This window comes from Haliotis rubra, unplaced genomic scaffold (genome assembly GCF_003918875.1).
Source record: "Haliotis rubra isolate DU_JTF1 unplaced genomic scaffold, ASM391887v1 Scf238, whole genome shotgun sequence".
Classification (NCBI taxonomy): Eukaryota; Metazoa; Mollusca; class Gastropoda; order Lepetellida; family Haliotidae; genus Haliotis; species Haliotis rubra.
Genome location: NW_025766425.1, coordinates 1,277,501 through 1,302,451, shown reverse-complemented (window position 1 = coordinate 1,302,451; position 24,951 = coordinate 1,277,501). Strand labels below are relative to the sequence as shown.

Genomic DNA, 24,951 nt, shown 5'->3' with positions numbered 1-24,951 from the left:
TTGATATCAGGTGGACACAACCCTGTGTATTATCAATAGTGAGTGAGTGTGTTTAGTTTTACGACGCACTCAGCAATATCCCAGCTATATGGCGGCAGTAAGTAAGTAATCGAGTTTGGACCAGACAATCCAGTGATCAACAGCATGAGCATCGATCTACGCAGATGGGATACGTTGAAATGTGTCAACCAAGTCCGCGAGCCTGATCACCCGATCCTCTTAGTCACCTCTTAAGCAAGCATGGGTTACTGAAGATCACTGTAGGTGGACACAGCCCTGTGTATTATCAATACCATGAGGTCACCAGTCTTGGAACTATCGATATCAGGTGGACACAACCCTGTGTATTATCAATGCCTAGAAGTCACCAGTCTTGGAACTATCGATATCAGATGGACACAACCCTGTGTATTATCAATACCTAGAGGTCGCCAGTCTTGGAACTATCGATATCAGGTGGACACAACCCTGTGTATTATCAATACCTAGAGGTCACCAGTCTTGGAACTATCGATATCAGGTGCACACAACCCTGTGTATTATCAATACCTAGAGGTCACCAGTCTTGGAACTATCGATATCAGGTGGACACAAACCTGTGTATTATCAATACCAAGAGGTCACCAGTCTTGGAACTATCGATATCAGGTGGACACAACCCTGTGTATTATCAATACCTAGAGGTCACCAGTCTTGGAACTATCGATATAAGGTTGACACAACCCTTTTATTATCAATACCAAGAGATCACCAGACTTGGATCTATCGATATCAGGTGGACAAAACCCTGTGTATTATCAATACCAAGAGATCACAAGTCTTGGAACTATCGATATCAGGTGGACACAACCCTGTGTATAATCAATACCAAGAGGTCACCAGTTTTGGAAATATCGATATCAGGTGGACACAACCCTGTGTATAATCAATACCAAGAGATCACCAGTCTTGGAACTATGGATATCAGATGGTCACAACCCTGTGTATTATCAATACAACGAGGTCACCAGTCTTGAAACTATCGATATAAGGTTGACACAACCCTTTTATTATCAATACCAATTCCAGGTGACCACAAAACTAATAATTATTGATACCAGACGGACACTTATCTAAGTTCCATCGACATCAACTGGACACACATCTATGTATTGTCAGTACAACCAGAAGCATGCATTTTCAATGTATGTACTGTCGCTTCAAGAAGACACACGGAAATAAGAGTACGTACTGTCACTACCAATAGACACAACTATACAGTCAGTGTCCGTAGAAATATTGTATGACTTGTATGCCACATCAATACTGCATGACCCAATATAAATATATTATCATTACAAGTAGGAAACCATAGATACGGACTATGAATATATGTAGGCATTCATCAATAAGTTTGTCAACTGAAGTAGGACACATATGTAAGTAATATCAATGGTGAAGATACACAAGCAATTGCATCCAATTAAAAGATAATTTGGAATAAAAGACTGTGAAACATTACTGAATGCCGATCCAAAAAATAGTAATAAGTAAGTTGCCATCCATCCAGGAAATTATGATCGATACAAGTCATATTATCACGACCGATAAATCGGTTTTAACCGAAACACTTTAATAGCTTCTTTGAGTCGCATGTTTGAAGCAGGGAAGTACACTATGACAACAACTTCTCCATTTCGTGAATGCGACGTTTCGATACAGATTCTTGTACCGTCGTCAAGCACTGAACTTGAGCAGTACTGCTTTACAATGGTACAAGAATCTGTATCGAAACGTCGCATTCACGAAATAATTAAAGAAGTTGGTGTCCATTAAGTTTGTTCATAACATTTTAATACAAATTTAACACCGATGTAAGTAATCAATGGACACTCGATGTAGCGAGTTGAAAACACTGGGGTTATATCAGTACGAGATGGACACTAATTTATTGCACTGACAACACATAAACCTACAGTAGAACACTGATGTGTCGAATTCGAAGGAACCTACGAATATGCTTGGAGGTGTCCGAGGTCCCACGCAACCGCAAAAGGAGAAGTATTTCAGCCGTATTGCCATGGCTATTGTAAATAAGGAATACTCCTGGACAACGCTTTAACTTCTTTTTAGAAAGGTTCGACACAACGGTGTTCGATGTTCGTATTACTGAGTATGGTTTTACGCCGTTTTTAGCAATATTCCAGCAATATCACGGCGGGGGATGTTCGTATTGATAACATATACTTTCATAATGTTCTCAGTACATAATCATACACTGAGTCAATCACCATTTAATTACTTATGATTTGCATGTGAGAGTTTGAAAATCAATGTTTGAGCTCAACATTTGTTCAGCATTAACCACAAAGTGAGTGAGTGAATTGAGTTTTACGCCGCTTTTAGCAATATTCCAGCAATACGGCAGAGACACCAGAAACGGGATGCATACAATTTAACCATGAGGGGAATCGAACCCAGGCCTTCGGCGTGACGAGCGAACGCTTTAACCACTAGGCTACCCCACCGCCCCTTACAACTATGAAGACGCCTACTTCATGAACACATACTTTCATCATATTGTCAGTAAATAATCTTATATTGATTCAATCAACCTCTGATTACATGTTTGATTTTAAAGTCTATGTTTGAGCTCAGTATTTGTTCAGCATCAACGACTAAGGCGACGCCTACTTCATGAACGAGATGACACCACCACAAGCTGTGACACTGCTAATACAATAATATCACGTTACCTTCAACAAATTACATTCAGGAGACACACAGATGGTATGTGCATTTTACATGTTTTGCTGTGTTTATTGCTTGCATCGAGCACTACCAAATGGGATAGGGATGAAAAGTGTGGCTGAACATGGACAGGGTCAACCTGAACAGCAAGGATGGATAGAGATGGCGCAATTCTTACGTTCTACCTAAAGTAGGTGGTGTTTTAATGCAACAGTCAGCAATATTTCAGGTACCTCGGAAGTATTCACAAGGACTCCACGTAAAAATAGTAATACAATCCATTGATAGGCCACTAATCCATCAGTATTCTACAAATGAACTATAAACAGCTATCGTAAAACCCCCAATAATTATTGGATATTGTACTGACTGACTGAGTTTGGTTTTACGCCGCTTTTAGCAATATTCCAGCAACATCACGGCGGGGGACACCAAAAATGGGCTTCACACATTGTACTCATGTGGGGATTCGAACCCGGTCTTCGGCATGACGAGCGAACGCTTTAACCACTAGGCTAACCCACCGTTCATTGGATATTGTAATGGTCAGCGATTAACATATACTATATACATTAAGGTAGATGACCACCTGCCTGATCTTTGTTAAGATCTTAAGTTAAGAACTTATCCATCAGTACTGGTTATCAGAATAGTATGTTGCCCATTCGCTTGACTAGATATAACAGTTACCAATAGGTTGTACTAATGACTGGACATATAATGCTATAAAAAGTAAGTAGAAACGTTCGAATTAGCTGTAAAAAACCCTTTGTTTCTGAAACAATAATTCGCATTAATTCTAACACCCCCTTATAATAAATAACAACCTTTGAAAAATATACTGATGAAAGTACAGACGTGTACGAAAGGTAAGAAACGCATAATGTTTGAATGTTCACGGGAACACGTACTGTTCTTAATTTGGTCTCAGACTATAGCGTAGTAATTGGGTGAAAACGAGGGAAAGTTGAGTTCATTGCCGTGTTATGACGTCATCATGTCGTAAGGAATAATTTCCCTTTCAGTAGACCAATTACTGGTACATTTAACTGGGACATGTAACCGACAAAGGCATTTAACGACAGGAGTAACATGATTATATAAGAGGGGCTAGTCTGGGGCCAATTGGCAACCCGAGTCAAGTGGATGCTAAATTGTCTAAGTAGCCATGTTTGTCTGTTAGCTCCAATTTGATGAACGCCAATTTAACAGTTTATGATCCCTGAAACTACACGGAACGATGTCTAAGTTTCAGTGTCTTAATGTATCATGTACAGGGTCATAGTAGCTAAGGAAAAGGTTTCATTTACATGTAGCTAATCAGCCGTACCCACCTCTATTTGCTTCTGGTGGAGAATGTCCATGGTGGTCTTGTCGTCAATAAGGTTCTTCAACTTCGTGTACTTCTTGGGACTCGGAGTTGCGGAGGAAGCCCTTCGGTCGTTCCTTCTGGACATGTTTGGGCTTGTCATGGTGGTACTCTTTCGTCTTTCGGGCTTCTTGACCACCTCCTCTTCTGACGTGTGCCCATTTTTGTCCGGACTCGTGAGACTGTTCTTTCTCTTATCAGACTTGTGTTCCGAAATTTGGGGCGTCTTGTTATGAACACATTCAACGGGCGCGTTTTCATGGTCACTCTGTATCTTGACATCACCTTTCACTACAACCGTTATCTCATCATTGTCCTGAATTATCTCAATGCTCTTTCGGGCTGGGCTGGAGATGGCCCGAACCTTTATCTCACTCACTCCTCCTTCAGTATTCATTCTGTTCATTTTCACAACACTATCTGGTCCATTTGTCTGGAACTTTGGACTACTCAGAATAATTTTAGGCGAACCGTGAGCTCCTGTGTCTAAGATGGTTTCGTCAAACCTATCTGGTGTTGTCTTAGAACGAGGAACCTCACCGTTGGGTACGTGCTGGTCTGTTGTCGTTTGCGTTATTGCATCACGAAGCTTGGAATCTATGTCTTCTTGGCTTCCAACTTCCATGGAACAGCCCTTCTCGCTTTTGGACTTTGAACTGCCCTTTCGTCCAACTTTAGGACTCGCTTCGTCACCGTTGCACAATTTTCTAAAGCTCCGTACCGGTGACGTGAGCGGGGAAGGTGTTGTGGCAAATGTCCTCTTTATTCGACCAACAAAGGTATTATCTACCGGTTTAGTGACACGTATGGTTTTGGGCATGCCATTTTCCTGGAAGGTGGTTTCTAGATGGGTGGAATATCCTTCAGGTCCTCGTAGCAACAGTACCACTGGAGCATCTATCGGCACGGCCTTCAGTATCTCGACTGCGCTCTCGTAACTCATCTCGGTCAGGTTAATATCATTTATCCTAAGAATGACGTCACCCACCTGCACCAATCCGCTCTCCTCGGCGATACCACCTGACACCAGGTCTGCCACCACGACGTATGGTTTACTAGTCCGCTGCTTGACAAGAAAGCCAAGGCCACCATGTTTCTGCTTGATAAGCTTCACCCGAATGGTGTTAGGCTGAGGATCTGTATTCCCCGGCATGATGACCACTCTTGACCACAACAAATGATTAAGACCACAAAAAACGTCTTACATAGGCGTCCTTCCTTTTCCAAAACAATCGGTTTCGACCTCTTTGTTTATGATGCCCGCATCTCTGCCTGAAACAATAGACAGTTGGATTAATGAATTGTTTAGCATATTCAAAACAGTATTATGTTACATATTCATGGAAAACTGTGTACCACATTATCCTTAAAGACAGTTCTCACATTTGACTTTTCTGGAAATTATCTATTTTATACACTTCATGTCTGACATTTCACTTGGAACCTGACACCATACCTTACGCAACAAAAACTGTTAAATAAATGGTTTCATCTGCATCTTCGTTTTCCAACCTCATACGTGGTTGTATAAATGCTGGGCGAGTTATTTCGCAAAGTGCTGCGCTTTGAAAAGGATACGATATTTCTCTGCACCTCCACATTTGAATTCAAGCGAATCATCATTCTCATCAGTTGTTCCCAGCATTACAGATTCGCCTACTGCAGCGAAGAAACTTTTTATAAGTCTTGTGGAGAAATGTCAGATTGCTCGTAAGAAGAGATCAGATATCACTAATAAGCGAATGGCAGCTTGTCAAAACAAGAAACTTTCAACTTGATAAATGGAAATGGCAGAAAAGGCGACGGTTGGGAAAAGCCTACTTGGTGACCCTGGATGAATATGGTCAATGGTCATCCATCCTTTCGATGGGTCAATGGTCAGTACTATCTGCAATGACATGGCTCTTTGGCCTTCGGTTGTTCTTCGGGGCTTCTGTTGAACACCAGTACTACACTGTTTAAACGCAGTTCTGTAAATGATTCAGCAACCCGTGGTTGTCGTAAGAGGCAACAGCAGATCGGGTGGTCAGGCTCGCTGACTTTGTTGACGCATGTCACCGTATCCCGATTACGTAGATCGATATCTATGATGTCAATCACTTGATTGTCTGGTTGAAACTCGAAACACGAATAGCTGGAACATCTTTGCATATACGAGAGGCGGCGGGTGGCCTTGTGGTTAATGCGTTCGCTCGTCACGCCAAAACCCGGGTTCGATTCCCCACATGGGTACAATGTGTGAAGCCCATTTCTGGTGTCCCACGACGTGATATTGCTGGAATATTGCTATAAGCGGCGTAACACTAAAGTCACTCACTCACTCATTCATAAGTGTTCCATCAATCTGAATAACAGGAGGCAGATAAGGCGAACTTGTTTATTGAGAGAATGTCGTACATGTTGACTAGTGTTTTCGCTAAATCTCTGATTTCATCGATCTGAGGTTCCTATTCAATTCAAATGCTATTATTTGTTTCTATCAATAATATATGATTTCGGAGACTAAGCGTCTAGTGTAGTTCAATATTAAACTGATAGGTGGCTATAAAGAATAACCTTCATCTTAGTGAGTGACGTCGGCCCTGAGTTTGAAATATATACCCTTTTGACTGAACAAACACATTAAATTAATATTATCATATATTATTTATAAATTCTGAAATATAATATCCCATGTTGAAGTGTTACATGAGGGAAGACGACCATTACTTGATAGGGTAATTATGAACAAGTTTGTAAGCCACAGGAAATGACATTACAGGTCCCTTTGTATTTCCTTTGAATGAAGTTGGACTTCCACGTCTTCAAAACATAACGCATGTATTAATAAGATACGTATCCTTGTTTTTTGCTGATTATAGAATAAACGACACTTCAAAGAGACATAAGCCAAAGCGGCGTCAGTAAACAGTGTGGAGGGAGAGGGTGGTGGTGGGGAGATGGTGTTATTCATATCACGGTCAGATGATGGTGGTGGGGAGATGGTGTTATTCATATCACGGTGGAAGGATGGGAGGGTGGGGAGATGGTGTTATTCATATCATGGTGGGAGGATGGGAGGGTGGGGAGATGGTGTTATTTATGTCACGGTGGGAAGGTGGGAGGGTAGAGAGATGGTGTTATTCATATCACGGTGAGAGGATGGGAGGGGGTGGAGATGGTGTTATTTATGTCTCGGTGGGAAGGTGGGAGGGTAGAGAGATGGTGTTATTCATATCACGGCGGGAGGATGTGAGGGTGGGGAGATGGTGTTATTTATGTCACGGTGGGAGGATTGGAGGGTAGGGAGAATGTGTTATTCATATCACGATGGGAGGATGGGAGGGTGGGGAGATGGTGTTATTCATATCACGGTGGGAGTATGGGAGGGTGGGGAGATGGCGTTATTCATATCACGGTGAGAGGATAGGAGGATGGGGAGATGGTATTATTCATATCACGGTGAGAGCATGGGAGGGTGGGGAGATGGTGTTATTCATATCACGGTGGGGGAGGATGTGAGGGTGGGGAGATGGTGTTATTCATATCACGGTGGGAGGATGGGAGGGTGGGGAGATGGTGTTATTCATATCACGGTGGGAGGATAGGAGGGTGGGGGAGATGGTGTTATTCATATCACGGTGGGAGGATAGGAGGGTGGGGAGATGGTGTTATTCATATCACGGTGGGAGGATAGGAGGGTGGGGGAGATGGTGTTATTCATATCACGGTGGGAGTATGGGAGGGTGGGAGATGGTGTTATTCATATCACGGTGAGCGGATGTGAGGGCGGAGATGGTGTTATTCATATCACGGTGGGAGGATGGGAGGGTGGGGAGATGGTGTTATTCATATCACGGTGGGAGTATGGGAGGGTGGGGAGATGGTGTTATTCATATCACGGTGGGAGGATGGGAGGGTGGGGAGATGGTGTTATTCATATCACGGTGGGAGGATGGGAGGGTGGGGAGATGGTGTTATTCATATCACGGTGGGAGGATAGGAGGGTGGGGAGATGGTGTTATTCATATCACGATGGGGAGTATGGGAGGGTGGGGGAGATGGTGTTATTCATATCACGGCGGGAGGATGGGAGGGTGGGAAGATGGTGTTATTCATATCACGGTGGGAGGCTGGGAGGGTGGGGAGATGGTGTCATTCATATCACGGTGGGAGGATGTGAGGGTGGGGAGATGGTGTTATTCATATCACGGTGGGAGGATAGGAGGGTGGGGAGAGATGGTGTTATTCATATCATGGTGGGAGGATGTGAGGGTGGGGACATGGTGTTATTCATATCACGGTGGGAGGATAGGAGGGTGGGGGAGATGGTGTTATTCATATCACGGTGAGCGGATAGGAGGGTGGGGAGATGGTGTTATTCATATCACGGTGGGAGGATGGGAGGGTGGGGAGATGGTGTTATTCATATCACGGTGGGAGTATGGGAGGGTGGGGAGATGGTGTTATTCATATCACGGTGAGCGGATGGAAGGGTTGGGAGATTCATATTCATATCACGGTGGGAGGATGTGAGGGTGGGGAGATGGTGTTATTCATATCACGGTGGGAGGATGGGAGGGTGGGGAGATGGTGTTATTCATATCACGGTGGGAGGATAGGAGGGTGGGGAGATGGTGTTATTCATATCATGGTGGGAGGATGTGAGGGTGGGGAGATGGTGTTATTCATATCACGGTGGGAGGATAGGAGGGTGGGGAGATGGTGTTATTCATATCACGGTGGGAGGATAGGAGGGTGGGGAGATGGTGTTATTCATATCACGGTGGGAGGATGGGAGGGTGGGGAGATGGTGTATTCATATCACGGTGAGCGGATGGAAGGGTTGGGAGATTCATATTCATATCACGGTGATGTATGTGCTGTTGTTGAATTACTATAAATTTCCATGCTAACTTCATATTGTTTTCATAACACATTGACTATAAAATTTCAACTGTATCATGCTGAAATACATATTTATAACTGAAATCCATTTATGTTAAGATCGCTGTTTATATATGATGAAATATTGTAATTTATAGTTTCCGATAAAAGAGCTTCAAGACATTGAAATCCATTTTGATATTTTTAAAATGGTTTGTGCATAATGCATGCTCGATGTTTCACTGTTTATGTTGGTTTAAGTTGCATACTTATATAACAGTATTCACAGTTTCCAGTGAATACATCAAATTTATTTTGTCTGTGAACAATTTACTTTTATAGATAAGGCTGACTTTGAATAATACTTTGCCTTAGACCTTTTTGTTTTCACGTTAAATCTTCCACGCTAACATGAATTAATGACAATAGTCTTTATTACATAAATACATACTACGTATACCCATCAAAAGTTTAGACTCACTTAAAACACTCACTATATGTTATGTATATACATGTGGTTACATCGAAGATGAATTTCTCCTCTAAATTGGGGGAACCAACTGCAAACCTTATGCAGATGAATTGCACGAGGATCATGCATCAACTTGCTGAAAAGCATGTGCAAATATCATGCATGTGAACAGCTGCGTTTTGGTGTAAAGTTTTGTTAAGAATTCGCCAATTTTCACTGAGTTTCATCATTTATTGAACTCGTGATAATAAACTTTTCAACGTTACGAATTTGTTTTACAATACATCAGTTCATGTGTAAACAGTATAATATTTTGCAAAAATCTAGTTTAGATCAGTTGACTGAAGTAAGTGGCTGCATTTACACTAGTGAGTCTAAACTTTTGATGGGGAGTATATTTGTTCAACATTTATAAATTTATAGTATATATAGTATTATATATTAACATTTGGATAGTTATTGTAGTGAGGTAAACATACAAAAAATTGACAAAGGGGTACTTTTATTTCATTTTATTGTAGTGAAGAACAACACTATGTTTCATTGATGCGATTTCATACATGAATGCATATTGTTTTCTGACGTAGAACGGAAATGGACTGTTTGAGTCAGTTTGTATTTTTGTAGCTGAGTGTAATTGTAATAATCGATTGAACATCTGCTTCACGTAATTAGACACTAACTCTTAAAGGCACAATGTCACACATTTTCGACAATATTTTGACCTATATTATATACATTGTGGCACATGCTCTCAATTTAGCTTCCTATTGATGCAATAAAAGACTTATTATTCCTTACGACTTGCCTGAAAGCGATTATTGAAACTTCGAAGCGAACAACTTCCAAACAGAGATCACTTGCCGTATGTGGAATGTAAGCAATTGCTCCGTACATCGAAAACTATCGCAAGCGGTGTTGTCGGTGTTTGCCGAACTGGTTTCAATCACACGTTGTGCGTAGGATATTCGAAAAGAGCGCTCCAAGGGACATAACTTTATGGGGTTCGCTTGAAATAATGTTCGGCGGTAGAGGGCGCGAGAGTCGATTTAATACAACGTTGCATTAATTCATTCAAACTTTTGAATTTAACATTGTAATCTAAATACGTAAACATTTTGGAATAAGTTATATGGTAGCTTCCCTGAGGGCTGATAGTTAGTATTGAAAGAAATGCATTATTTATTTTTAGAGAAGTGTGGTGTGATATAGTGCCTTTAAATTGTTACTACCGTTAGAACAGAAGATGCTTACGAAGAAAGAATGATTATCCGTGAAGATCCACCATTCAATTGATCTTCAACATCTATTTCTATGTTAAGAAACTACAAATGACGTGTGGTCAGTTTCGTTGCGCAGAATCACTTGATTGTCTGATCCACGCTCGATGTAATTTCAACGCTACTTTTCCTTCAAGCCGAAAGAAGATCGTTTGGAGGTGAGGTGAGGTGAAATTGGTTTTTACGTCGTGCTTGAGAATATTTCGCTCATGTGACGACGTGCATGCGTGTGTATGTGTATGTGCGGCTGCTTGTACTAGCCCAGACTTAAGCTGGTTTTATAGTGCTAGCCCACTGAGATACCATACCGCAGTGAAGCAGGAATACCCCACTCACACACATTATACTGACTCCGAGCCGACCAGTCCTTGTTGTACCTATTAATGGCGAGCGCCAGGCAGGGACCAACAAGTACCATATTTTAACGTCTTTTGGTATGACGCGGTCGGGGATCGAACCCGCGACCTTCCGCTCTCCGGGCGGACGCTCTAACAACTACACCACGGAGGCGGTCAGATCGTTTGGAAATCGAGACGGGCATTGATATTGTATATTTAAGTATGTCGTTTTAGCAATCCTTTAGCAATACCACGGCGGGGGACACCAGAAATGGGCTTCATAGGGAATCAAACCCGGTCTATAACAGCTACAGTCAGCATTTGTTTTTATACTACACCACAGCGACTTGCATTGCCCGTGGATTAGTTGCATATATATTTTTAAAATAAAACTAGCTAACTACATTTTTGCGAACAAATCCACATTGTTTCGTGAATTATTTCCATTCAGTAATGTTTATTTGAATAATTTCTATCCCACAAGTCCGTTTTTAAAAATTCGAGAATGAGCCAATGGTTGACAGAAGAGCACAAATCCTACCCTCGACTGTGACAAAAATTCAACCAGGAGAAACATTTTGTCCAACCAAAGATTATCATTGCAGTGGAGAAGCGACTCCTACAGCAAAAAGGATACAGCAGGGTGTTCCTGCGTCAGAGTCCTCGCATGAAGCTGTTGAGAGTACATGATTAAACCATAAGTTATGTACAGTCGAATTTCAGTCGTGGCTGGTACGACAAAGCGATCTTAGGGTTATGGCTATCTGAGGTTTGCGTTAGAGCATGTATAAAACGCTTTAGAAAAATGGGACCTGGTGTTGTTTGCAGTTTTATGGCGTATCCAAGGTCTGTTGGTTTTACGAGGCGCAACTTTGAGTATATCGCATGACACATAAAGTGTTCCGTTTCTCGTCCATGACAACTAATGAATCATGCAGTCTGGTGAGACACAACACATGTTGTAAGGATACAACCGTGGAATAATCTAGGGGAGGGGACAAAGGGATGTTTTGATTAGGGACAAAACGGTTTTGAGTCTTCCATTAGAGGTAAGGCAGTACATGCTCACCCATTTCCCAAACACCCGGTGTCGTATCTAATCCGTTCATTTAATTGCTACCGCTCTTTTGCCTTTTTGGCCCAGTTGAATCCGTTTGGTTAGTGGAATCTGTTTTAGCTGAGAATTCAGAGGGATTATTTCACAGGCCCTCGTGTCTTTGTGATGATTAAAGATTAATTTTTGTTAAAATATTAAAAAAATGAGATGACCCCCTACTCGAAATGCTTCATAGTACAATAATCATTATTACGATTTTATTGTACAGCGAAGCATTTCGAGTCGAGGGTCATCTCAATTTTTTTATATTTTAATTTTCTTTAATCTTTAATCCTCGCAAAGACACTAGGGCCTGTGGGATTATTCTCATGCGTCGTTAATGCATGTAATGGGCATGCCAGTTTGGTGGGGGTAGAGTGAGTGAGTGAGTGAGGAGTTTAGTTTTACGCCGCTTTTAGCAATATTCCAGCCATATCACGGCGGGGAACACCAGAAATGGGCTTAAGGTGGGGGTCGAGTTTAGGGTAGGGATTGGTAATGGGGTGAAGTTACACCAAACGAGGCAAAGGGCAAAAGTTTCTGTAGATTATTTCTGTTCAGTTTGCATAACAAGAGGACATTATATTTCTACCAACTTCGGGGGGACAATTTTATCAAAATGCCTCCTCCCTGACTATCAAATGGCCTATTCCTAAATTAGTATTATAACTCAGTCAGTGCAGTATTTCAAATGCAATAATTATGTTGGCACCAAACCACAGCCATATATCATAGCGCCATGTGCCGCACAGACTGACATAATACGGACGTTCATATTACATTTATGTAAAATGTTTTGATTAATATCTAAACAAACTCAATAGTGTACCTAGAGTCGAAATACCTTGGAAACATTGCTGATTCAGGATATTTTGTCCAGACAAAATATGTTTAATATATACATTTAATACAGCAACTTGAAACTGAGCCGAATTGTTAATTATTAATATGTTTTCGATACTTTGCTTATAAGTTTACGCGAGTGCACGCATGCATATGCATGCCCTTGTTTACAGGCACGGAACTCGTGAAGATCCGGGTAGAATTCGCCATTAGCAACCCATGCTTGTCTTAAGAGGCGACTAACAGGATCGGGTGTTAAGACTTGGTTGTCACATGTCATCGTATCCCAATTGTGTAGATCGATGGTCATGCTTTTAATCACTGGATTGTCTGGTCCAGATTTGAATATTTACACACTGCTGCTATACAGCTGGAATATTGCTGAGTGGGAGGCTAAAGAACAAGGAAACAAACTACAAGCATGCACACAAACACAAATTCACTTTGTGTTATTAATAACAGAATGATTCAAATTATCGATTGAAACTCTACCAGGGTTTGTATTCTGATCTACGGTTGCGCCAGGTTTACACGTTTAACGTTTGTTTTGCAAGCCCATTGTGTTTCTCCAGTTCAACAACATAAGCGCGACTTGTTATAATGTGATTTTGGCTTGCCTGTAGCTCGAACACCTCGAGCTCTCTCCATCACTCACTCCATTCTTTACCTTCATCACGTAACTCTCTCATCACTCCCTCCTTCCATCATTGTCTCCACCACTCCCTCCCATCACTCTCTACTTCCTTTACCTCCATCACTTAACTCTCCCCATCTCTCCCTCCATCCATCACTCTCCCTATCACTCCCTCCTTCCATCACTCTCTCCATCACTCCCTCCTTCCATCACTCTCCATCACTCCCTCCTTCCATCATTCTCTCCATCACTCCCTCCTTCCATCACCCTATCCAACACTCCCTCCTTCCATGAACCCTATCCATCACTCCTCCTTCCATCACTCTCTCCATCACTCCTCCTTCCATCAATGTCTCCATCACTCCCTCCTTCCATCACCTTATCCATCACTCCCTCCTTCCATCAACCTATCCATCACTCCTCCTTCCATCATTCCTCTCCATCACTCCCTCCTTCCATCATTCTCCATCACTCCCTCCTTCCATCATTCCCTCCATCACTCCCGTCCTTCCATCATTCTCCTCCATCACTCCTCCTTCCATCATTCTCCCTTCCACCTCCACCCCTCCTTCCATCATTCTCTCCATCACCCTCTCCTTCCATCATCCCCATCCAACCACTCCTCCTTCCATGAACCCTATCCATCACTCCTCCTTCCATCATTCTCCTCTCCATCACTCCCTCCTTCCATCAATGTCTCCATCACCCTCATTCCATCACCCTATCCATCACTCCCCCTTCCATCTCTTCCTATCACCCTCCCTTCCATCAATGTCTCCATCACTCCCCTCATTCCATCACCCTATCCATCCCTCCTTCCATCACTCTTCCCATCTCCTCCTTCCATCACTCTCTCCACGCCTCCTCCTTCCATCAATGTCTCCATCTCTCCTCCTTCCATCACCCTATCACATCACTCCTCCTTCCATCACTCTCCATCACTCCTCCTTCCATCACCTCCATCACTCCCTCATTCCATCACCCTATCTATCACTTCCTCCTTCCATCACTCTCTCCATCACTCCTCCTTCCATCATTCTCCCATCACTCCCTCCTTCCATCAACCTCTATCCATCACTCCTCCTTCCATCACTCTCTCATCACTCCTCCTTCCATCATTCCCTCCATCACTCCCTCCTTCAATCATTCTCTCAATCACTCCCTCTTTCAATCATTCCTTCCATCACTCCCTCCTTCCATCATTCTCTCCATCACTCCCTCATTCCATCAGCCTATCCATCACTCCTCCTTCAATCACTCTCTCCATCACGCCTCCTTCCATCAATGTCTCCATCACTCCCTCATTCCATCACCCTATCCATCACTCCTCCTTCCATCACTCTCTCCATCACGCCTCCTTCCATCACTCTCTGCATCACGCCTCCTTCCATCAATGTCTCCATCACTCCCTCATTCCATCACCCTATACATCACTCCTCCTTCCATCACTCTCTCCATCACTCCTCCTTCCATCACTCTCTCCATCACTCCCTCATTCCATCACCCTATCTATCACTTCCTCCTTCCATCACTCTCTCCATCACTCCCTCCTTCCATCATTCTCTCCATCACTCCCTCCTTCCATCAACCTATCCATCACTCCTCCTTCCATCACTCTCTCCATCACTCCCTCCTTCCATCATTCCCTCCATCACTCCCTCCTTCAATCATTCTCTCAATCACTCCCTCTTTCAATCATTCCTTCCATCACTCCCTCCTTCCATCATTCTCTCCATCACTCCCTCCTTCCATCAACCTATCCATCACTCCTCCTTCCATCACTCTCTCCATCACTCCCTCATTCCATCATTCTCTCCGTCACTCCCTTCTTCCATCACCCTATCCATCACTCCCTCCTTCACTCATTCCCTCCATCACTCCCTCCTTCAATCATTCTCTCAATCACTCCCTCTTTCAATCATTCCTTCCATCACTCCCTCCTTCCATCACTCTCTCCATCACTCCCTCCTTCAATCATTCTGTCCATCACTCTCCTTCCATCAATGTCTCCATCACTCTCTCCTTCCATCACTCTCCATCTCTCCCTCCTTCCACCACTCTCTCCATCACTCCCTTCTTCCATCACCCAATCCATCACTCCCTCCCTCCATCACTCTCTCCGTCCTTAACCTCCATCACTTTACTCCCTCCATCCATCTCTCCATCACTCACCCCTCTGCACCAACCCCTCTACCACCATCACTCACTCACTGACTCAAATAGAGACGATGCGCTGAAGTATTCCGGTCTTATACAATACATGGCTGCGAGCATGGATATCTTATTTCAAATTAAACCGATTCGCCAAGTCCCACTTTAATAGAAACTGTGTTTGTATGTGCGGTATTGTGACGATGGTCACCTGAGCTGACATCTCCTATTTGGATCGATCCTACAAGGAAATTAACTGTGATATTTCTGTAACAGCACATATAGCTCGTGTGTGTATATCACATTGGACGTATGATAAATACAAAGTACCATTTACTTAAGTCCAGTGTTCCAAACTGGGGTATTATTGGACAATTACTCCCATCGGAAATAAGAGCAAAACACCCCATTAAACCAGTGGTCAAATGTGACAAATGTTATATTTGGGATTACACTTTATCAGTAAAGTACAGATGCTAGTACTTTTGTTGGGTTGAGTCCCATCCGGGATTCGAACCCACCTCCTCAGAGTAAGGCACCTAATCGGCAGCCACGGTGTCTGAGTGGGTTAGGCGGCTGACTTTGTGTGCTGGCGATTAGGTGCCTGACTCTGAGGGTGTGGGTTTGAATCCCGGATGGTACGCAACCAAACAAAAGTACTAGAATCTGTACGGTACAGTACTGAGAAAGAATCCCAAATATAACTTTTAAAACAAAACCTTTTCCTTAAGTTTTAGAATGGGTGAGCGTTCTACGCCACTTTTAACAATATTCCAGCAAATACCTATTGAATACCTCAAACTTGCTTCACAGATTGTAACCATGTGGGGAATCGAACCCGGAACTTCGGTGCTAAGAGCAAACGCTTTAACCACAAGACTACCTCACCGCTCTTCCTCAATGTAATTTGTCCAGATCACTTACTTCAGTGACATCCCTACTTGACAATGGTACAAGAAGCTGTATCGAAACTTCGCACTCACGAAATAAAAGAAGCTGTTATTCATATAGTTTGTCTGTATTGTCCAGATCAATTTTCAAAATGCATAACGTCATCGCCGTCATCAGATCAGTTCAGACAGGTACAGCTTGTTCAGCTTGACCTGAGCTACTCTACATATGCATGGGAGGTCAAATGGCACAAACGGCAGGTCAAGTTAACTTCATTAAATACGGGAGCAAAGTATGTTATTAATGTTGCTGCTCGCTGCCTAAAAGCTCGAATCGGAAACAATAAAGCTTCTTTTTTAAAGAAAGTTAGGAAATTGCTGACGATTTCTCGACACTGAGGTGTCAAACGGCAACCTTGTGTCGACTGTTCGGACATGTTGGCAATCAATGCACCCCTTCACAATAATAGACCCAACCAGTTGTGACACGGTCACGCAATGTATTAGTATTCACTTGATCAGGTCAAGCTGAACGAGCTGTAAGTTTGTTTATGTTCATTAGCATATTAATATGTGTTATTGTATTATTTATTTATTAGGGTCTGGGCATTTTACTAGTTTAGTGGTTTGCCTCATTTCAGTTATCACAGCCGGTGTTCATCGTGTGGGAGGGAGATCCGAAGTAACGGAATTCTCAGAGGTTTCCCACTTTGGAACCAAATAACACACAACGTTTTCGCAACGTTGTGGGAAGGTTGTAGATTGGTAACGTCATGTGACAACGTTAACAATACGCCACTTTATAACGTTATGCCACAACGTTGCAACGTTGAGGAAACGTATGAACCGTAAGATCCGAAGTAACGGAATTCTCAGAGGTTTCCCACTTTGGAACCAATAACACACAACGTTTTTCGCAACGTTGTGGGAAGGTTGTAGATTGGTAACGTCATGTGACAACGTTAACAATACGCCACTTTATAACGTTATGCCACAACGTTGCAACGTTGAGGAAACGTATGAACCGTAAGATCCGAAGTAACGGAATTCTCAGAGGTTTCCCACTTTGGAACCAAATAACACACAACGTTTTCGCAACGTTGTGGGAAGGTTGTAGATTGGTAACGTCATGTGACAACGTTAACAATACGCCACTTTATAACGTTATGCCACAACGTTGCAACGTTGAGGAAACGTATGAACCGTAAGATCCGAAGTAACGGAATTCTCAGAGGTTTCCCACTTTGGAACCAAATAACACACAACGTTTTCGCAACGTTGTGGGAAGGTTGTAGATTGGTAACGTCATGTGACAACGTTAACAATACGCCACTTTATAACGTTATGCCACAACGTTGCAACGTTGAGGAAACGTATGAACCGTAAGATCCGAAGTAACGGAATTCTCAGAGGTTTCCCACTTTGGAACCAAATAACACACAACGTTTTCGCAACGTTGTGGGAAGGGGGACACCTGAAATGGGCTTCACACATTGTACCCACGTGGGGAATCGAACCCGGTTCTTCGGCGTGACGAGCCAACGCTTTAACCACTAGGCTACCATATTGCTAAAAGCGGCGTAAAACTAAACCGACTCACAGACAGAGGAGAGAGTGTGATAGCTATTGCTGATGACACACTGTGTAATGATGTACTTTACACAACCTTGCTTAAAACCGCAACACTCCCAAAACGATACGTTAGTGCATAGGAAGGAAGATGTTCCCCAATCTGATCCTCTCCTTCTTAAGCAGCAATTTAACAGTATTTAATGTGATTTTCGGGTCACGATATATTAGCTATGAAATTTAGAGTCTGTGGTAACGGGGCGGTGGGGTAGCCTAGTGGTTAAAGCGTTGGCTCGTCACGCCGAAGACCCGGGTTCGAATCCCCACATGGGTACAATGTGTGAAGCCCATTTCTGGTGTGCCCTGCCGTGATGTTGCTGGAATATTGCTAAAAGCGGCGTAAAACCAAAACTCAGTCAGTCAGTCAGTCTATGGTAACAGGATACTCATGTTTGTTGTCACATCGAATTCCCGTGTTTTGCTGACTTGGTTGACACATGCAATCATATCACAATTGCGTAGATTGATGGTCATGCTGTTGATCATTGGATCGTCTGGTCCAGACTCGATTATTTACAGACCGCTACCATATAGCTGGAATATTGCTGAGTGCGGCGTAAAACTAAACTCACTCACTCCCGTGTTTTGTTCCTTACACAGCTAGCATGTGTGAACTTATTCACTACTGTTCCCTGTTATGGTTCATAGCGGCTTAAAACTACACTCAGTTGTTCAAGCATCCATCATGCACAATATTCTAGGTTAAACATAATGCAGAACTTTAAAAGACATTCCTGAAATGACGGGTGCTACCAGTAAATAATCTTTACCACATATTTCAATAATAATATCTTTTTACAATTTGCCATTTACATCGAATGGAATTTGTTTTGGCTGTAAATTGAGAGAGATTATCTGACGTTGAAGTTGGTCTGATACTAAAATATGAATAAATGAATAATATAAAAATGAATATGGACCATCGATTGGTATATCAAATATCAAAGTAAAGTGAAATTGAATATCGTGGTTGGCGAGCTGTGATCTAGTGATCCAACGAGCTGAAGATGCCGGGATCGAGCCCACCTGTGGCCGGGTGTAAAAACCTTAGAGTCAACTTTGTGTGCCGACTCTTTCAGTGTTGTCACAACCCCTAGTGTACAGTACACAACCATGTGCACTTAAAAGAACCCACGAATCCGTAAACGAACAGATGGTGGTGTCCACATAAATACATGCAAACACCTAGTTGCGGGTACAGCAACGTGCAGTAAACTTGGACAAAGTGCTTTGACTGTGTGTCCCAGTCCACCCAGCTGTGAATGGATACCTTGTAAGTATGGGAAAGCCACATTAACTTTGTGCGCCTAAATGGCTGCAAGAGTGGTATGATCCCCAGGGAGTTGAGATTGAAAAATACGATGTGCCGTTGAGATTGACATCCTATGATCAAGGGAAAAAACAAAGCACCTTTGAGCAGTTGAGCAGAGCTGGATATTGGCGCTATACAGTATTATATTTACATTTTACGAAGTACCTTATACCTGAGGTAAATCACCAGACTATTAAGAGGAAAATGAAATATACAACTCACTAGAAACGTCATCCGACACTCATCCTCGTCGTTCTTATGTAATCCGCGCATAGGTATCAGTTCCCATCATTCTCACAAGGTTAGATCATCACTCAGCAAGAATCAATCAATACCGGATCGATTTTAAAAACTATAACTGTATCGATGCAGTGTCTTGAACATATACGCTGGAGTTCGAGCACAGGTCCGATCAAACAAGGCGGAGCTAAACGATAACATTAACCCAAATCCAAGCATTTATCAAAGTAGTGTCGTGTTTCGGGAAATAATTAAGTGTGGAAAATGGACACTTGCGTAATAAATACATGTAATTTGTCAATGTTTAAAGTATCAAAAATGAGAATTTCCTATATTGGGTGTTCCCGTGTCTGTGGCTGGGCGAGATTGCTGTTGAGTACTCATGTACCGACATAGGCGCGGGAGTTTGAGACAGTAATGTTGAAGTACTAACTAGGCGTAACTTGGAAAGAGCAAGATTAAGATAAACTGTAAGTCATGAAAATAATGCGTTAGCAAATTAATGCGGACGCCGACCCATACCACCAAATGCGTCCTTAAAATAATGCAGGGCATTGCCTTTGCTTCTGCCGCATATTTGACCTCTCACGTGTGACCTGACTTTTATCAAATGAATAGCAGGAAATGGCGTACGTATATGTAAATAAGAAAGGTCAGGTCAGTCGACGTAAGCTTTGAAGGTCCAAATGTTTCTCTGCTGTTTGTACGTGTTTTTTCTGTATGATAAATACAGAATTTATGATGTCTTCCATGAAACATGTCATGTTCGTTGCAACACAAGTACTATATTGTATATGTGATGTTCCACATCGAATAGGGCGGTGGGGTAGCCTAGTGATTAAAACGTTCGCTCGTGACGTCGAAGGCCCGGGTTCGATTTCCCCATGGGTAAAATTAGTGAAGCCCATTTCTGGTGTCCCCCGCCGTGATATTTTAATCGTAAAAACGGCGTAAAACCATACTCAGTCAGTCAGTCCACTGGATGTTCTATTGTAACTTTTTTTTTTTTTTTTCTTGTCTTTTTTGGGGTGTGTGTGTTTTGTTTGGTATCCAAAAGTTAAAGTTTATATTTAATCCTCGCCTCACCCGGATTCTATTCACCATTTGATTAGTATTACAATGAGTGAAGCCTATTTCTGCCGTGGCTGAAATATTGCTGAAAGCGACGTAAAACCATAGTCATCATAATGTGATCTTCTAAAGCATTCATGGGGTATGGTTAATGGAATATATTCTATTACCAATTATGTTATGTTCTATTGCCATTTATGTGATGTTCTACTCACGTTCAGATAGTGTTCTAATGAAACGTGACGTTCTGTATTATTCTTATGGAAACACGATATTATTCATACAGTGTTCTATATCAAGAAATATCTCGTTCTCGAGTAAAACAGGGTCAGATGCCTATAATGAATTCATGGAAACGTAGAAATGTGAAATGATCATGATTAGATACTGTTAGTTTTTCATCCGTCCATTCATCCCTCCGTCCATCCGTTCTTCGTCCTTTCATTTATTCACTCATCCATCCATCCATCCATCGATTCATTCATTCATCCGTTCGTTCGTTCATTTTTTCACTCATTCATTCATCTATTCATTCATTCAAACATTCGTTCTGTGGCACTGAGCAGTAACACCAGATACTGAACTAAACGGTATAATGTTAAATACTCTACCCGTGTCGTGCTGGTGTCGCAACAAGGGAAAGAGCTCATAAAAGTACTATTGTGTCCTTCTAAGGGTACACTTCTCATCGACGATGAAGAGCATGTTTTATTAAAGTGTCCCTTATATGGTGATGTTAGATAGCTCCTTTAACAAATGTTACGGTTGAAGTGTCCAACTTTTCAACTTTCTCAAACCACGTAAAGTTATATGTCCTTTTCAAACCCGAGTTCTACCGTACTGCCAAATCCTGCTTTTTAATACAACAACGTAGAAAACATATATTCTAGATGTACAGCGGGGAGACATAGGTAACATATATAACATATGTATGTGGTAGTAATTCTGTGATTACATTATCTGTTATTTTAAACGGCATTGCAGATCTGACAAATCATAAAAATGAAATTATATTAAAAAATGTACATCAATTTATATGCAAATCTAAACGATTCCAGTAGTCTTCTCTCTATACACCTTTTGTATTATAGCATTTCCCCCTGTTATCTTTCAGTCTTTCTCTGTCTCTGTTTCTAATAATTGCTTGTGATGTAATTGGTTATTGTAAATATCTTCGGAGAGAGGTTTTATAAGTTGGGAACTTGTCCCAGATCCTTTTCACATTGTGAGTAAAATATGTTTAAACTAAAACATATCTGTCTGTTTTTCTGCTATCTGAAGGTTGTGACTTGTACCATCTCCGAAGTGCAAATGACAGAACTCGGGACATGTAAAGAAGACAATATTGAACTGAGGACTTTGGTGTTATTTTACAGACATGTTGTCGTTGAAGTATATCACTAAACTGTTGATGCAATGATAAATATCGCATGTAACCTGTAAACACCAGCTGCAGCTGAGCTGGTAGGTAAGTGGATCTTGTTGTGGAAGTAGAGCTGGAAGTGACAGCTGTTCTTGTGTTGGTGATGTATGGTGGCGGTTGTTGGTGTATTGGTTGTCGTTGTAGCTGTAGACTAACATACTGTCCACGACATGAAGTTATTTTACTCAAAAGTACATTTTGCGAAACATAAAATAACATCAAAATTAACCCTGGAGCATTGATTAATTTGTAGACTAGACAAATCATTTCAGACTTGAGATTGATTTCGTTTTAATATACATGTGTTCTATACCGTAGGAGAATGTTTCAAGTGAGGTGAGGTGAGGGGAAATTGGGTTTAACGTCGTGCTTGAGAATATTTAGCTCATATGACGACGTGCATGCGTGTGTATGTGTATGTGCGGCTGCTTGTACAAGCCCAGACTAAAGCTGGTCTTATAGTGCTAGCCCACTGAGATACCATGCCGCAGTGAAGCATGAATACCCCACTCAGACACATTATACTGACTCCGAGCCGACCAGTCCTTGTTGTACCCATTAATGCCGAGCGCCAGGCAGGGACCATCAAGTACCATATTTTAACGTCTTTTGGTATGGCGCGGTCGGGGATCGAACCCGCGACCTTCCGCTCTCCGGGCGAACGCTCTAACCACTACACCACGGAGGCGGTCCAGAATGTTTCAAGTATATACTTGTGTTCGTGGTATAGTCGTCATGGTGGTAGAAGAGGTACTGGTAACAGTTGTAGTTTTGATGATGGTGTAGATGTTGAGGTGGTTGCAGCAGTTGAGGTAGACGTGGCTGTTGTATTTGTGTTGATGTTGTAGTGGTGGTAGTTGTAGCAGTCGAGGTAGACGTGGCAGTTGTATTTGTGTTGATGTTGTAGTGGTGGTGGTTGTAGCAGTCGAGGTAGACGTGGCAGTTGTATTTGTGTTCATGTTGTAGTGGTGGTAGTTGCAGCAGTCGAGGTAGACGTGGCAGTTGTATTTGTGATGATGTTGTAGTGGTGGTAGTTGTAGCAGTCGAGGTAGACGTGGCAGTTGTATTTGTGTTGATGTTGTAGTGGTGGTAGTTGTAGCAGTGGAGGTAGACGTGGCTGTTGTATTTGTGTTGATATTGTAGTGGTGGTAGTTGTAGCAGTCGAGGTAGACGTGGCAGTTGTATTTGTGTTCATGTTGTAGTGGTGGTGGTTGTAGCAGTCGAGGTAGACGTGGCTGTTGTATTTGTGTAGATGTTGTAGTGGTGGTGGTTGTAGCAGACGTGGCAGTTGTATTTGTGTTCATGTTGTAGTGGTGGTAGTTGCAGCAGTCGAGGTAGACGTGGCTGTTGTATTTGTGATGATGGTGTAGTGGTGGTAGTTGTAGCAGTCGAGGTAGACGTGGCAGTTGTATTTGTGTTGATGTTGTAGTGGTGGTAGTTGTAGCAGTGGAGGTAGACGTGGCTGTTGTATTTGTGTTGATATTGTAGTGGTGGTAGTTGTAGCAGTCGAGGTAGACGTGGCAGTTGTATTTGGGTTCATGTTGTAGTGGTGGTGGTTGTAGCAGTCGAGGTAGACGTGGCTGTTGTATTTGTGTAGATGTTGTAGTGGTGGTGGTTGTAGCAGTCGAGGTAGACGTGGCTGTTGTATTTGTGTAGATGTTGTAGTGGTGGTGGTTGTAGCAGACGTGGCAGTTGTATTTGTGTTCATGTTGTAGTGGTGGTAGTTGCAGCAGTCGAGGTAGACGTGGCTGTTGTATTTGTGATGATGGTGTAGTGGTGGTAGTTGTAGCAGTCGAGGTAGACGTGGCAGTTGTATTTGTGTTGATGTTGTAGTGGTGGTAGTTGTAGCAGTGGAGGTAGACGTGGCTGTTGTATTTGTGTTGATATTGTAGTGGTGGTAGTTGCAGCAGTCGAGGTAGACGTGGCAGTTGTATTTGGGTTCATGTTGTAGTGGTGGTGGTTGTAGCAGTCGAGGTAGACGTGGCAGTTGTATTTGTGTTCATGTTGTAGTGGTGGTGGTTGTAGCAGTCGAGGTAGACGTGGCTGTTGTATTTGTGTAGATGTTGTAGTGGTGGTGGTTGTAGCAGTCGAGGTAGACGTGGCTGTTGTATTTGTGTAGATGTTGTAGTGGTGGTGGTTGTAGCAGTCGAGGTAGACGTGGCAGTTGTATTTGTGTAGATGTTGTAGTGGTGGTGGTTGTAGCAGTCGAGGTAGACGTGGCTGTTGTATTTGTGTAGATGTTGTAGTGGTGGTGGTTGTAGCAGTCGAGGTAGACGTGGCAGTTGTATTTGTGTAGATGTTGTAGTGGTGGTGGTTGTAGCAGTCGAGGTAGACGTGGCTGTTGTATTTGTGTAGATGTTGTAGTGGTGGTGGTTGCAGCAGTCGAGGTAGACGTGGCAGTTGTATTTGTGTTCATGTTGTAGTGGTGGTAGTTGCAGCAGTCGAGGTAGACGTGGCTGTTGTATTTGTGATGATGGTGTAGTGGTGGTAGTTGTAGCAGTCGAGGTAGACGTGGCAGTTGTATTTGTGTAGATGTTGTAGTGGTGGTAGTTGTAGCAGTCGAGGTAGACGTGGCAGTTGTATTTGTGTAGATAATGCAGTGGTGGT

General features: G+C 42.6%; 2 protein-coding genes across 2 annotated transcripts in view; one reads left to right on the top strand and one right to left on the bottom strand.

Moving 5' to 3' along the window:
• The window catches only part of LOC124278491 (nitric oxide synthase, brain-like), an 84,412-nt gene that overhangs the window by 55,792 nt on the left and 3,669 nt on the right, over window positions 1-24,951 (bottom strand). Inside the window, 1 exon segment of the mRNA XM_046714195.1 lies at window positions 4,065-5,371. Within this exon segment, the coding sequence (XP_046570151.1) occupies window positions 4,065-5,252 (1,188 nt within the window). The 5' untranslated portion in view covers window positions 5,253-5,371.
• LOC124278480 lies at window positions 12,608-15,757 on the top strand. Its single transcript, XM_046714181.1, has 3 exons — window positions 12,608-12,618; window positions 13,618-13,703; window positions 15,609-15,757. Exons 1-3 carry the CDS (start codon window positions 12,608-12,610, stop codon window positions 15,755-15,757), a joined length of 246 nt encoding a protein of 81 aa, XP_046570137.1.